This window comes from Protomyctophum parallelum (genome assembly GCF_964188405.1).
Source record: "Protomyctophum parallelum genome assembly, chromosome: 1".
Taxonomy (NCBI): Eukaryota; Metazoa; Chordata; class Actinopteri; order Myctophiformes; family Myctophidae; genus Protomyctophum; species Protomyctophum parallelum.
In genome coordinates this window covers 9,296,709-9,311,916 of record NC_139697.1, presented here as the reverse complement: position 1 = coordinate 9,311,916, position 15,208 = coordinate 9,296,709, and the positions used below count along the sequence as shown (strand labels likewise).

The following is a 15,208-nucleotide window of genomic DNA, read 5'->3' as shown; positions in this document are numbered from 1 at the left end:
GGCCCGCATCCTTCCATCATGGTCACCGCTCTGATCATAAATCAGTGTGAAGAACGTGCTGCTGAAGTCCAACTGTGTGCTGGAGGCGTTTGGGAATGCCAAAACGACTAGAAATGACAACTCCAGCCGCTTCGGCAAGTACATGGACATCAACTTCAACTTCAACGGTGACCCCACTGGTGGACACATCAACAACTATCTGCTAGAGAAGGTGAGGGCACGGGGGTCCAGGTGGCATTGACCCTGCTTGTTATGTGTCACATAGATAGAGTAATAGACCATTGTTTCCTAACCTGTGTCAATTATGGTTTATTGCTCACAATAATAATGTTCTGTTTTCCCTTGCTAGTCTAGGGTGATCCACCAGCAAGAGGGGGAGAGGAACTTTCATTCATTCTATCAGGTAGACACTAATACAAATGTTAAAGTTTAAACATGCTCAAACTCTTTCTTGTGTTAATAATGTTTAACTGCTTGAAACCTAGCATCCCTAATGTGTCTCAAGAAAATAAGTAAGGCTTTAATACTGACCAAATTCATATAAATACCAGAAAAAAAGACCTGACTGCAAGTGCTGTCCATCTCATTTGAAGAGAATAGATAGATAGATAGATCTTTATTTGTCATTGCAACGTGTACAACGAAATTAAAAGTGCCAACCAATCAGTGCATCATATCACAAAAAAACATACTGTACAAGCTAAAACAAAAACACACATGACTTCTTGTTATTGCACAACCTCAGCAGCACTAATGCACAAACATGTAATTTCAGCTGTTATCGCACAACAAACCCTTATTGTACTTAAGATAGCAGAGAAACTAAAAAGTGTCGCAGCAACAGATCATTTCTTAGCAGCATTGAGTGCAACTACCACTGTGGGATAGAAGCTGTTACTGAATCTGTTGGTCTTGGACTTGATCACTCTGTACCGTCTGCCTGATGGCAACAGTTCAAACAGTGAGTGATCGGCGTGGGAAGTGTCTTTTATAATGTTCAGAGTTTTTTTATGACAGCGGTCTCTGTGTAGTTCTTCCAGTGTGGGGAGAGGGCAGCCAACGATCTTCTGTGCCGTATTTATGACCCCCTGGAGCTTTTTCTTCTGCGCCACTGTACAGCTGGTGTACCACACACATATGCAGTACGTTAGTATGCTCTCTATGGAGCACCGATAGAAGGACACCAGCAGTCTCTGTGTGATGTTGTTCCCCCTGAGCACCCTCAGGAAGTAGAGTCTCTGCTGGGCCTTCTTCAGCAGCTCAGAGGTGTTCGTGCTCCAGGTCAAGCCCTCCTCCATGTGGACTCCAGAAAACGGCAGGAGGACACCCTCTCCACACAGTCCCCATTAATGAACAGGGGTGTTCCTGTAGTCTATGACCAGCTCCTGGGTCTTGGATGTGTTCAAGAGCAGGTTGTTCTCTCTGCACCAGTCCGTCAGCTGCACCACCTCATCCCTGTAGGCTGACTCATCTCCCTTGGAGATGAGCCCTACTACTGTGGTGTCATCCGCAAACTTCACCATGGTGTTGCTGCGGTGGGCGGGGGTGCATTGGTGTGTGTAGAGGGTGTAGAGCAGCGGACTCAGCACACAGCCCTGTGGGGAGCCGGTACTGAGGCTGAGGGACGTAGACATGTGCTGTCCCACTCTCACCCTCTGACTGCGACCAGACAGGAAGCTTTTAATCCACATGCAGGTGTGGAAAACCCAGTTCCCCCAGTACATCCACCAGTCTGTGGGGGAGGATGGGGTTAAAGCAGAGCTAAAGTCCACAAAGAGCAACCGCGCGTAGCTCCCCTGCTGCTCCAGGTGGGACAGTGCAGCATGGAGGGCTGTGGCCACGGCGTCCTCTGTGGATCTATTGGCCCTGTAAGCGAACTGGTGGGGGTCAAAGCCACGGGGCAGGAGTGATGTGATGTGACCCCGGACCAGCTTCTCAAAGCACTTCATCACCACTGGTGTGAGTGTGACGGCCGGTAGTCATTTAGACTGGAGATGTTGCGCTTCTTGGGCAGGGGGACTATGGTGGAGGATTTCAGACAGAGTGGGACAGTGGACTGGGCGAGGGACTGGTTGAAGATCCTGGTGAAGACCCCAGCCAGCTGGTCCGCGCAGTCCTTCAGTACACGTCCAGTGACGCCGTCAGGACCCGCAGCCTTCCTCGGGTTGATGGCCCGCAGCGTGCACCTCACCTCGTGCTCCTCCACTGTGAAGGTGAAGCTGCTGTGGACCGTGGGGTGTGACGTTGCTGCCTCCGGTGGCTCTGCCTCGAAGCGGGCAAAGAAGGTGTTTAGCTCCTCTGCCAACGAGACGTCACCCTCGACAGCTCCGACGGTAGTCCTGTAGTTGGTAAGCTGCTGGACTCCCTGCCACACCTGCCTGCTGTTGTTGCTGTCCAGATGGTCCTCGATCTTCCTCCTGTAGTCAGCCTTGGCCTCTCTGATGCCTCTCCTCAGGTTCGTTCGGGCTGTGCTGTAGTTAGCCCTACCCTCAGACCTGAAGGCGGTGTTCCTCTCCTTCAGCAGCCGCTGGACCTCCCGGGTCATCCAGGGCTTCTGGTTGGGGTAGACCCGGATGCGTTTGTCCACTGTGACATTGTCTGTGCAATTTTTAATATAGCACAGAACACTGTCTGTGAACACATTCAGGTCCTGGTGTTCAAAAACATCCCAGTTGGTCCTGTCGAAGCAGTCCTGCAGCTGCTCAGAGGCATCCTCAGGCCAAGTTTTGACAGTTTTTATGATGGTGGGCGTTTTCCTTAGGGGGGCATATGCAGGAATTAAAAGCAGGGACATATGGTCAGACTTGCCCAGGTGCGGTAGTTGTTTTGCCCTGTAGCCAAGTTTGATGTTAGAGTAGACCTTGTCCAGAGTGTCCTCTCGTAGCACATTTAACATGCTGGTGGAATTTGGGGAGTGCTGCTTTCAAATCCGCCTGGTTAAAGTCCCCCGCTACGACGTGTACAGCGTCAGGATGTCTGCTCATCTGGCTGCTAATGCTGCCATGTAACTGTCCGATAGCCAAGCTAGCATTAGCATCCGGTGGAAGTGGGACAATAGAAATGTGATATGCCATAGTTCAAGTATTCTGAGTCAATTTTGAGCATATGAGATATAGGTATTCTCATTGCAAACGTAGTAAATCTATGAGTTTGTGTTTTGACAGTTGTTGCGTGGAGGCTCTGATGAGATTCTGGAGTCCTTTCACCTACAAAATGACCCTACTGTTTATGTCTATACCAAAGAGGGAGCTGAGACCACTGTAAGTCTGTGATTTATAGCTTTAATCTACCTTTTATGTCAATAACCTTTTATCGTTTGGCAGTTAATATTTGCCTCTTCATTGAGTTTCTTTCTGGATTCGTTCCATTCAGTCCATGTGTTCAAACACCTCTCTGTCCTTTAGGCATCCAGCAATGATCGCTCCAGTCACAAAGCAGTGATGAGTGCTCTGAAGGTGATTGGTTTCTCAGAAGCAGAGATTGATTCCATCTACATGATCCTGGCCACCATTCTTCTTCTGGTAGGTTATAGCGCAGTTGATTACCCAGTTGCCCACTGTCTTAGCCCCTATCTGTGCTTGGTTTCTGCTATTATCAAGGAATGTTCGCCTAATTGTTGCATGCCCAGAATAGGCTAGGGTTCATGTGGTTTAAAAACCATTAAAACAACAAAACACATGAATGAATGTTCACATGTATATATATATAGTATATGCTCGTGTACACTTTCTAGAATGATTAGTTAGTAAAATTGTATAGTGATCTTGTGTCTAATGATGCGTGTACCTTTTCAGGGTAATATTCAGTTTGAGTGTGATGGTGAGAGTGTCCAGGTGGTGGGGCTAGAGGCTGTGAACCACATTGCTGAGCTGACCACCACAGAGCCAGATACTGTCAGTAAGAGCCTGCTGTACCGCACTGTAGCCACTGGGGGTGGCGAAATTATAGAGAAGGGACACACGCAACAGGAGGCCTGCTCTGGGAGGGATGCTTTTGCCAAGGTGTTATTCTCTCGTCAGATAAGATCATGTTATTCTCTCATCACAACCTATGGCTAATACACAACTTGTATACTGAACCTGTTAGCTAGTGAATTGATTGTTTTTAAATCAAGCTCGCTGCCTGAGGTAAACTGTGTTAACATCATAATTCTCCAACACTTTGCTTGTATCTAATTTTCTCACTTGTCAATTTCACTACCGTATATTCCCTCCCTCCCCCCCTTCGTCTCGGCACTGCAGGCTCTGTACGAGAGACTTTTTGCCTGGATTGTGGGTCGTATCAACACTGTTATTGAAGTTAAAGACTACAACCCACTGCTTGATGGGAAAAACACTGTCATTGGGGTCCTGGATATCTATGGCTTTGAGATCTTTGATAACAACAGGTTGGTCCCTCATCAATTCACCTAAATGGATGTACTGTACAATACATATAACATCTATCAGTGGTTCTCAGTTCCAGCTCTGGGACCCAGAGTAGAGTACTGTTGGCTTTGGTCCTGGCCATTTTAGGACATGCAACTGGGTCAAGTTAAGAATCGCTAGTATTAATATATATTTTCAATATTTTTGCCCCAGATGTTAGAGCCATCTAATCATCGACTTTGTTCATTGCTTGTGTTTTTTGGCCCAATCAGGTCTTTTCTTCTCTTCAGTTAACATTGGGGGCTTGATATAATGTACACAGTCTGAACAGTTGATGTTGAGATGTGTCTGTTACTGTACCTGGAATTTGTATGCATTTATTTTGACTGTAATGTAAACTACGGTCATCTGAGGTAACTCTGGGTCTTCCTTTCCTATGGTAATATGAGAGACACTTTTTTCATAGAGCTTGATGAGTTTTGCAACTCCGAATGGACCGATCTTCATTCGCAATGATGGACATTCCTCTTTTAGTTGAGTTCGTTTAGTCTTTTAGGGCTATGTCAACCCTAACTTCACAACAGAATGTTACAAACATTTTAGAAGGAAAGAAAAGTAATTCAAGTGTACAAAGTGTACAAAGCTGTCATCAAAATAATATCAAATATGTTGATTTGTAACACTTTTCTGGTTACTCCTTTATGTATTAGTTAGTTATGCATAAAGAGAATCAGACGATGTTTCTCGCTAACTGCTTTGTTCCCGTGTTGTTGGTCAGTTTCGAACAGTTCTGCATCAACTACTGTAATGAGAAGCTCCAGCAGCTCTTCATAGAGCTGATCCTCTGTCAGGAGCAGAGTGAATACCAGAGAGAGGGCATCACTTGGCAACACGTGGGTACACACAGATACAGGCATAAACACAGTCAGACATGGAGAGACACGTACAGTATAATCACAATCACATGCATATATGAAGTGAAAGTTATGAAACATCCATGTAAATACTCAAACATAGTGCAGCTGCCTGGTATAAATTTCCCCAATAGCTAATGTGATAGAAATCAGTCCGTTCCAAAGCATATATAGCATTTAATTGGTCCTCACGAATGCCCATTATGCTCAGGATGGCATCATTTCTTCTACTCACTCTGAGTCTCAGAAGTGAGCTAGTTCAGAAACCTGCCTACCGGTGACAGGAAGAGAAAGTTGCTATTAGTTTGATATCATTGGTAGGCATGTTTCTGAACTGTCCACATGTTTTGCGCTTTTTACCTTTTTTTTCTCTCCCCATTTTAGTTGTTATGCCAATTATTTCTTCCCCACACACGTGTTGTCACTGCTCTTGTATCCTACTGTACTGACTCACCACTTGCCTGTGAGGAGCCCCCACCGGGAGGACCTAGGGCATTCGTCCTACTCCTCCCGCCCAACAGGTGGGATTAGGTGCAGTGACAAATATCACCCTCCCCTCCCAGCTTACCTCCCCCAAACACCTGCCTATTTGTGAACACAAGATGCTCGACAGAACTGGATGCACCATGGCAGATTTGAAACCATCCACAACCTCCGCACTTTACCACTGCGCCACCCAAGCATCGCAATGAGCAATAGTGAGGACCAGTTATATGAAGCCATTGTTGAAAATGGGCTCCTTTAACGTTATTATTATTTCTTTTTTAATGGTGTGTGTGTCCAGATCGACTACTTCAACAACCAGATCATTTTGGATCTTGTGGAGCAGCCACACAAAGGCATCATCTCCATCCTGGATGAAGCTTGCCTCGGTGTAGGCAACGTTACAGACACCGTCTGTCTGGAGAGCATGAACGACAAATTGGCACAGCACCCCCATTACACCTCCCGCAAGGTCAGACCAAGAACAGCCTCTGCCTGTCGTCTCTTTTCCATCACATCCCCTTCTCCTTTCCAATGAACTCCTACAGTAACTCAGCCGTGTAGATCTCATTCTGTTTTGTTCTTCTTTGATCAATGATCAATTATGCATTGTATTCCCAACCATCCAGCTCAGCCCCACTGACAAAACCATGGAGTTTCAGAAGCATTTCCGTGTCCGGCACTACGCTGGAGATGTCACGTGAGTTGTTTTATTTTGTGTATTATGTTTTGCTGACTTCATCATTATGTCATCAGCCTCAGCCTGGGGGAGAGTTTATGGCAGAACACGTGACATGCTGCTTTGTTACTGTTTACCGACAAGCAGATGGCATGTAATCCCATTTCCAAGAGGGCACTTTATGGCATATTGGTTGAGATTGTGTTTGAAATTATCATAAAAGTTTGTAATGGGGGTGAAAATGACTTTAAGCCACTATAAAGATGTATTCATTCTCATGATGTGCTCAGTTGTGATCATTCCCTTTGAAATATTCAACAATTATGTATGGGGATAGTAGATCTAAACTTTTGTAGTGTCGCGCAATCATCAAGTCTAACGCAGCTGAAATTCATTGTCCTTGATACTGATGGGCAATGAATATATAGTATAATTTAATATGGAGAAGATGCAAGAATTTCACTGACCACTGTATTAAGTAGTAACAGACTATGACAGAATTTCACTGTGTCACTATATCGCACTGTGAGGAATAAATACATTAGCCCAGATTTCAAGGTCACAGTGGCAAGGTGAGGCCCACTTTGCAACCATTTGTCCATTACTGCTTTGGTTTCACAAAATTAATACTTATCATGTGTACAGTCCTCATTCTAGACATGGAAGGACATTGTAATGTCAAGGGAGCAAGATGTGCTGAGGATGCGGTGGGGTGGAGGGAGGGAGCTGATGAGACTATTTTCACACTGCAAGATGTGGTCACTTAAGCCAGTAGTGGCAGCAATAATGAGGGAGAACTGAAGTACCGGTAGTAGGCTTTGCTGAGGGCGAGGGGCAGGGCAGCACAACATTACATAGAACACAACATACTCAAGCAGAGTAGTTTTGGTTTTGTGAGGAACAGTTTATACAATTGAAAGCCATTTTCTCAAGTTTGACTATACAAACGCAGTTCCTGCTTGAGTTGAGGACAGATGTATTTATTTAGATTTCTGTTCCCTCGTCCAAGCTTTGGTACCGAGGACCTGTTTGATATCAACACTGCATGGTTTGCACTATTATTAGAGCTTATACAAACCACGGCTGTATGACAGCTGGCCTTCACTGTCGCTGAGTGTCTATGTCAACTGGTTATCCCCCAGCCCAGTCTCTGCTCAGCATGTCCCTGGGGGGCGCTGGCACTGAGCTGTCACCCCCTGTAAGGTCCCCACACCTCAATGTTGACAGTGTACCCCCACCCCACGCAACCCCGTCCCATCAGATCTGATTCTGCCCTATTCTCTTTTTATTAGTTAAGCTAAATATACCATTGCCCTGTCCACCCTGCAGGTCCCTTTCTCTCTCTCTCTCTCTCTCTCTCTCTCTCTCTCTCTCTCTCTCTCTCTCTCTCTCTCTGTCCTCTTCCCCTCCCTCCCTTCATCCGCAACACAGCCTCTATCACTGGCTTTGACCTACTTTGTGCACTTCTCCTATTCTTTTTTCATCCTTATTTATTGCGACTCTCCTGGCTCTTTGTCATCCAGTTTAAATCCCTACAGTGCTTCAAGTTCAACCGGCAAATTTAGCACTTTGTACAGCTGTGTGCTTTATTGTATATGCTCCTCTGTATTAGTACAATGTATTGAATTATTTGCTGTATAGCTAAGGAAGATGACCATCACCATACACAGTACCTGTCGCTTTCTTCCGAGACTGCCAGTGCTATAGCCAACATTCACCCTGCGTAATAAATACATCACTAGATTCACTACCCTTGCACCACCGGTGACCTTCATTGTTAAATATACAGTTCTCTAAATCATCCTCCGCCCTGTAGGAAGCCTGTGACTCCTGTCCTGTCCTGTCCTGTCCTGTCCTGTCCTGTCCTGTCCTGTCCTGTCCTGTCCTGTCCTGTCCTGTCCTGTCCTGTCCTGTCCTGTCCTGTCCTGTCCTGTCCTGTCCTGTCCTGTCCTGTCCTGTCCTGTCCTGTCCTGTCCTGTCCTGTCCTGTCCTGGATACAGTGCTGTTCTCTCTTCGTGTCTTCTCCTCCTTTCTTTCAATCTCATGGTTTGTCTCCTTGTTAGCCTCCTTCTTGTTTTCTCTCTCTTCCACTCTATACCCATCCATCCATCCATCCATCCATCCATCCATCCTGTTTCCCTGTCACAAGTGTTAATCTATTTTTCTCTCTCTCTCTCTCTCTCTCTCTTGCGCATGCTCTCTCTCTCTCTCTCTCTCTCTCTCTCTCTCTCTCTCTCTCTCTCTCTCTCTCTCTCTCTCTCTCTCTCTCTCTCTCTCTCTCTCTCCCCCCCCACACCAGCCCCCCCTCCCCAGAATCGGTTCAGGTGGTGCATGTTTTCACTCCTGGGCTCCAGGGACACATCTGTCCCTCGCAGCTTTGTCATCCTGGCCTTCAGATGTGACTGCTGAGGACACACTCAGTCACAGGGCCATGCAGATGACACGTGGCACGCTATGTGTATGTGTGTGTGTGCATGCATGCGTGCTGATATGTAAGTGTGTGTGTGTCTACCTACAATGCGAGTTGAATGTGTATGGTATATGTGTGAGAGAGCGAGCAAGAGAGAGGAGAAAAAGGCAAAGGGAGGGAGACAGGAGGAAGAGCAGTTGAAAAGGGGAAGGAAAAGAGGTTTGAGGCACCACTCATTCAGGAGCATTGTTTCCAAAATGTCTTACGTCATCATCCTCAGCCGCCTTCAACCCAAAGGGTCAGGCGGCTTACATAACCTCACTACACGCTAGAACTGTTCTGCTGATGCTTCCCCTAAATATTCCAAATGCCCAATGTACTGCCTAGCTTCAAAGAATGTCTCTGTGAATTTAGTCCAACACCCAAATATAAGCTCTGGGGAATTTATCCATGTGCCTCATTTGTAAAGATGAGTAAAGCAGTGTGACTATTGTTTTAAGCCTTTGCTTACGGGCTTTGTGACACGTTCGGTCAGTGCTGTGTGTAGAATAGAGGAATGAGGTACTGTAGGAAGTGTGGAAGATCGTTGATGAATTCTGATGTGAAACTGACTTTTGTTTGACCTTATCTGAAATAAAACAAGGGGCGCCACCGTGTGTCTAACCCCTGATACTGCATTCTGAGTCCTGATTCCCACCCGACCTCCCACAATATGTATAGTACAGTATAGTATGTATAGTTTCATTATATAGATATTCCACTGTTACGTTCTTAGCTTACGCATGTTTCATGATAAATACATCACATGTACAGTATGTGGTCTATTACCATGCTTTTGTTCTTGCTTAATGTAAATCGCTCTGGATTAAGAGCGTCTGCTAAATGCCTAAATTGTAAATAAATAAATAAAGGTGTCAGGTGTCAGCTGACCCATTAATTTAATGTAAGATTACATGAGTTTTGGTGTTATTTTACGACCCTGCCTCTGTTTTGTGGCACACAAATTTACTTCTCTTCAGCCAGGAGTCTCCATTAGCCGTAGCAGCCAAATGTACCACTCTTACTGTCACATGACATGTATTGACTTTATCTAATTCATTATGTCTATTTCAGATATTCTGTCGAGGGCTTTTTGGACAAGAACAAGGACCTGCTTTTCCAAGATTTCAAGCGTCTCATGTATAACAGGTGACACATGTTTGTCTCCCAACATGAGGAGGTTCAGGACAGTTTCACAAACTGGGACAAGTAAAAATTACCTTCCATGATCAGACCAGCTTTACTCAACACCCTCTTTTCTCTCGCTCCCCTGCTAGTACACAGTAAAACCCAGAGTGTTAATTTGACTCGTATTATAGTGTACAGATGTGACAAATACAGTATAAGACATATCAACACTCAGGACTTTACTCTGAATAACCCCATTCATTTAACGATGTCCTTTCTGCACTCCTTGGCCTCCTTTTTATCTATTTCTCTCTCTCTCTCTATCAGTGCCAATCCAGTCCTGAAGGAGATGTGGCCAGATGGTCAGCTTGGCATCACAGAGGTCACCAAGCGACCCCTGACTGCCGGCACCCTTTTTAAGAACTCCATCGTGGCCCTGGTGGGCAAACTGGCTTGCAAGGTCAGTGATGTTTGATGCCACGTCCTCCTGAATTAATTCCCTGCCCGCATGCAGGTATGGCAGCCTATTGTAATAGGTCCTGTCTGCGCGAGTGTGTCTGTTTCTGTGAGCAGAACAGATGAGCTGATTTTCATGAAACGTGGTCCTAATCAAAGGTTAAGGTCATAATCGAGGGTGTGATTTTTATTTATAACACCTGAAGAAACACAATTTAACAAATTCATAATCATACAGACATTTATGACCATTCCTACGTTACGTGTGGAATTCATGTTTTATTTTGGCTGTGACTTTGAGCGTATTCTCAAGTCAGCCTTGGACTTGACTTATCAGGGTTGAGATCAAAGCATAAATGCATTTAGCACACTTTAGTCTTCATGCTGAATCAATTAATCAGAAACCTCAAATAAAATATGTAGGCTATGTCCCCAACATTGCTCAGCACATTGAAAAAAGATAGCCTGCTATAGCCGGAATGGCGAAATCGATGCATTGCACAGCTTGCACTTGCCTATGCATATTCTATGGTTTACAAACATGTCTGACAGAGACTTAATTATATAGAGTTAATTATATACAAAATAGAAGTCCACATTATTGAATGGCATCGGCGTGCTCAGTCAAAGTTTTAAGCCAACTCTGCGCTCTCCTCCAAATGTAAGATGCCTTAATGTCGCTGCAGGCTGCCTCGCTGGGCACAGAATGATGTGCCACATTTCTTCGTGGTATTAATTGGCTATATTGATCTCAGCCTTGGCAGAGTCGGCACCGAACTTCCAAGTGTTTGCATATCACTCTGAAACCTGTTGCAAATCACCAGTTTGTTGTTGTTGTTGTTTTGTTGTTGATGTCAGTGTACAGCATTGACCCAGATATGCCTTTTGGTTTACTTTACTGTTTCTCGTTTGAGGCCAGTGCACATGAGAAAGAGTTGGTCTGTCTAATGATTATCTGAATCTCTTCTTGCTCTTCTTGGAAGACAGCCAAGTGGAAGTACCGTATGTGATTTGTATACATATTACATAGTTATGTGCTCCTTAGTCCTTTGGGTCAGAGAGTAACAAGATTTGTAGGTCACCAATTCCCTTCCTGTCTGGTTGTGTGTTTATGGAGAAGGAAAGGAATGCACAACAAAGCATGGAGCTCACGTCGCTCTCAGCTCCATTGACATGAGGTCTGACATTTCCTGCTGTTATGACCTAGTGTCGTGCTGCTGAAGCATCTCCATGTAGCTGAGGCAAAATGAGGGGGGACTCCCCCGGCAACAGTTAATGATATCCTTTTAATATTTTAGATCACACTGAATGAGTGCATGGATGATTTCTCTCACAGTTTCTGTGTGGGAGCAACTATGACCAATCTCTTCATCTGACTATATCTTTACATATTAGTCGAACTCCACTGAACCTAGCTGAAGATGGGGGTGTACACACCTGTATTATTGAACATACAAGCGGCACTGACAGGGATGTGGCATACAGGGCATCTCTCTCTCTCTCTCTCTCTCTCTCTCTCTCTCTCTCTCTCTTTCTGTCTGAAACGTTTTAGGATGATGTAGTCTCAACTCCTGTAGAACCAACAAAGACATGTTCTTTTGTCCGGTGTTGCAGGATCCCTACTATGTGCGCTGTGTGAAGCCTAATGAGAAGAAGTCTCCGGTGCTATTTGACGACGCTCGTGGCCAGCACCAGGTGGCCTACCTGGGCCTGCTGGAAAATGTCCGGGTACGCAGGGCAGGCTTTGCCTACCGACAACTATATGCACGCTTTCTGCAGAGGTGAGGAATGAGTTAACTTTGTACATTAGTAATCTTCTTGGCCATCAATTGTAGTACATGAGACTATGACTATGCTAGGTTCAGTTCACATGAGCCCAACATACAGACAGTAACAACAAACAATGCTGGAATTGGAAGGATTCAGCTTTCACAACACTTAGAGGACCAGTTCACCAATTTTCAAACTTATCTTCATATATTTGGTAATTATATGCTCATTATCTGATGGCACAATTTCCGCCAACTCTCTCTACGTCTCCTTAGTGGGCTATGGACAGATCTGAAACCTGCCTACCAATGACATCATTGATGGTGATGGGGATTCCAAACTAATAGAAACTACCGCAGGGCCGGATATAGGCATGGGCACGGGGGGGCAATGCCCCCCTAAATACCCCGACTGCCTCACCAAACATGGTGGCATGCAAAAATCCCAAAGTTCAAAGATATTTCAAATTAAAGTGCTTATAATACTTACTATTTGAAACACTATGCTACTAACTACAACTGTCGCACCACCACCAAACCAACACATTTTCATAATTAAAAAAAGAAAAATCTCCGAGTCAGACTGCTTTTTGCATGCGTCCCTCGCTCCTACAACTTGCGCGTCTCCATAGTGAAAATGCCCTCCTCCCCCTCCCAGGAGGAAATTAGACTTGAGGGCTGGGGGGCAAGACTCAGAGTACAGAATACAAAGCAAAATAAATTACGCTTAGAGCCTGAAGCATCATTTGCACGTACGTTGATAATGTTTTAGTAGCTAGTACAAATGAGGAATTCATCTACTACATGAAACGCAATGAGTTGATCCGCTGACCATTGTTGTTCAAAACATGCACCAGCGTCCAGTGGTGTAGCTCAGTAAATGTATTATATTTTAAAAACTGATCTGCACCTGTCTGAACAAACGGGATACAGTCAGTTTATTATTTCTCTCATAGCATCTGAAGAAATACGCCATGTCACCCACCTGTCATAGGCAGATTTGCCACCTTGTGGTGAAAAATGGGATAGGCCGTAAAATATAAACTCCCTGCTCATTTCAAGACACAAGGCTCAACAAGAAGCACAAATAAAACAAAAATGTGCTACGTTTGCGTTATGTATTTCACACGGTCGCTGCCCGCACAGAATACAAAACTCTGATGCTGGCATTCAAAGCAACCAAAGGTATGGCTCCCCCATATCTTACAAGTATGATTGAACCCTACAAACCCTCCCGCGCACTCAGATCAGCCAACGCAGGGAAACTGGAAGTACCCTCACTAAAAACGCCGGGCCAACGCTCCACACGTCCCAAACTCTTCTCCCTTCTGGCTCCAAAACTGTGGAATGCACTTCCCATTGCAGTCAGAACTGCAGCATCACTCCCAATCTTCCGCCGTAGCCTGAAAACCCACCTTTTCAGACTCCATCATGGCCCATAGCACTTACCCTAACCCCTTAGATAGCATTTCTGTTGGCTTAGATAGCATTTGACACAGACTTATAGCATGTTATGTAGACAGCACTATAATTGTATTGTATATAGTTATAGCACGCCATAGTACATATGTATAGCATAGTAGTAAATATGTATAGTTTATATGTATAGTGTATGTATAGTTTCATTATATAGATATTCCACTGTTACTTTCTTAGCTTACGCATGTTTCATGATATTGATAAATGCTTTTATGTGATGTATTCCCATGCTTTTGTTCTTGCTTAAATGTAAGTCGCTCTGGATTAAGAGCGTCTGCTAAATGCCTAAATTGTAAATTGTAATGCATGCATGCTGTCATTGCTGTGTGCTGCTAGCTTATGCCAAGTGACTGACAAGTGTTGAAATCACTGAGAGCCTAGAAACATAACGCCATAAATCACTCACAGTGTGAGTGATTTATGGCGTTATCTTTCTGGGAAAATCCAAATATGTTTACTACTTAAAATACTTAAAAGGAAGCATTTGCTAGGGCTTTCACAGAAAAGCAGACAACTGATGTTATTATTGATGCTTACTTGCTTAATATAAGCCCTGTACAAGATACAAATCTTGTGGCTCACAACTAAAGAAAAATAAATAAATAAAATAGATGGATGATAGAATGATTGTGTGTTATAGGTATAACTGTGGTAAAATACATAGTTTTCTATGCATTTCGGGGATTTTGGGGGATTTAACCTCCCAATTTTGTTCCGCTCGCGCCGCAAAACAGCCCCCATACCATTTTCTCCTGCCTTTATTGCCTTTTGCCTTATATCCTTTATTGATAGTTACAAGTGAAGGTAGACAGCATGTCATGTCATGAACGGGACTCGAACATGCAACGCCCTAGTGGCCTGGACCACTAGGCCAGCAGCCGCCACGCCACATGGGTGTGATCTTTATAACACAATTAGGTTATTGACCCCTTCTTTCCTGCATGCCCCCGTAGGTATAAAATGACATGTGAATACACATGGCCGAACCACTTAATGGCCACAGACAGGGAGGCGGTGGAAGCCATCGTCACCCAGCATGGATTCCATGACGACGTGGCCTACGGACACACCAAGCTGTTTGTCCGAACGCCGCGGTCGCTCTTCTCCCTGGAGCAGGAGAGGTCTGCTCTCATCCCCATCCTCGTGCTGTTCATACAGAAGGTGACGTTGTATACGCATTCTTGATTGGTTAACCCATTTTGACCCTTTTCAAAAAATAGCAGACCTACAAGCTTGTAGCGCGCCACTCGGTGGCGCGCTATGAGCTTGTAGATCTGCTATTTTTCAATAGCTAAAGCATAACATAATGCGAACACCAAAAGGGGTTACCGCCCAAAATGGGTTAATGATTATTTTACTTCCCTGATTTCAGTGCCATTTCAGTGTAAACATGTTTTATTGCTAAGCATTATTCAAATGACGATATTAGTAGCCCAAAATACAAATATCGTCAAATAAATATATTTTTATTTAAAGATGAAGAC

At 44.7% G+C, this 15,208-nt stretch overlaps 1 protein-coding gene across 2 annotated transcripts in view; it reads left to right on the top strand.

The window, feature by feature from the left end:
• myo1g (myosin IG) overlaps positions 1–15,208 on the top strand; it is a 40,289-nt gene that overhangs the window by 3,834 nt on the left and 21,247 nt on the right. For both annotated transcript variants that reach the window (XM_083783283.1, XM_083783284.1), the window contains exons 4-16: positions 46–211; positions 350–403; positions 3,165–3,260; positions 3,405–3,521; positions 3,795–4,001; positions 4,242–4,387; positions 5,146–5,260; positions 6,066–6,236; positions 6,394–6,464; positions 9,967–10,041; positions 10,348–10,480; positions 12,091–12,257; positions 14,678–14,885. In XM_083783283.1, the coding sequence (XP_083639409.1) occupies positions 46–211; positions 350–403; positions 3,165–3,260; positions 3,405–3,521; positions 3,795–4,001; positions 4,242–4,387; positions 5,146–5,260; positions 6,066–6,236; positions 6,394–6,464; positions 9,967–10,041; positions 10,348–10,480; positions 12,091–12,257; positions 14,678–14,885 (1,726 nt within the window). The remainder of the gene's footprint in view (positions 1–45; positions 212–349; positions 404–3,164; positions 3,261–3,404; positions 3,522–3,794; positions 4,002–4,241; positions 4,388–5,145; positions 5,261–6,065; positions 6,237–6,393; positions 6,465–9,966; positions 10,042–10,347; positions 10,481–12,090; positions 12,258–14,677; positions 14,886–15,208) is intronic.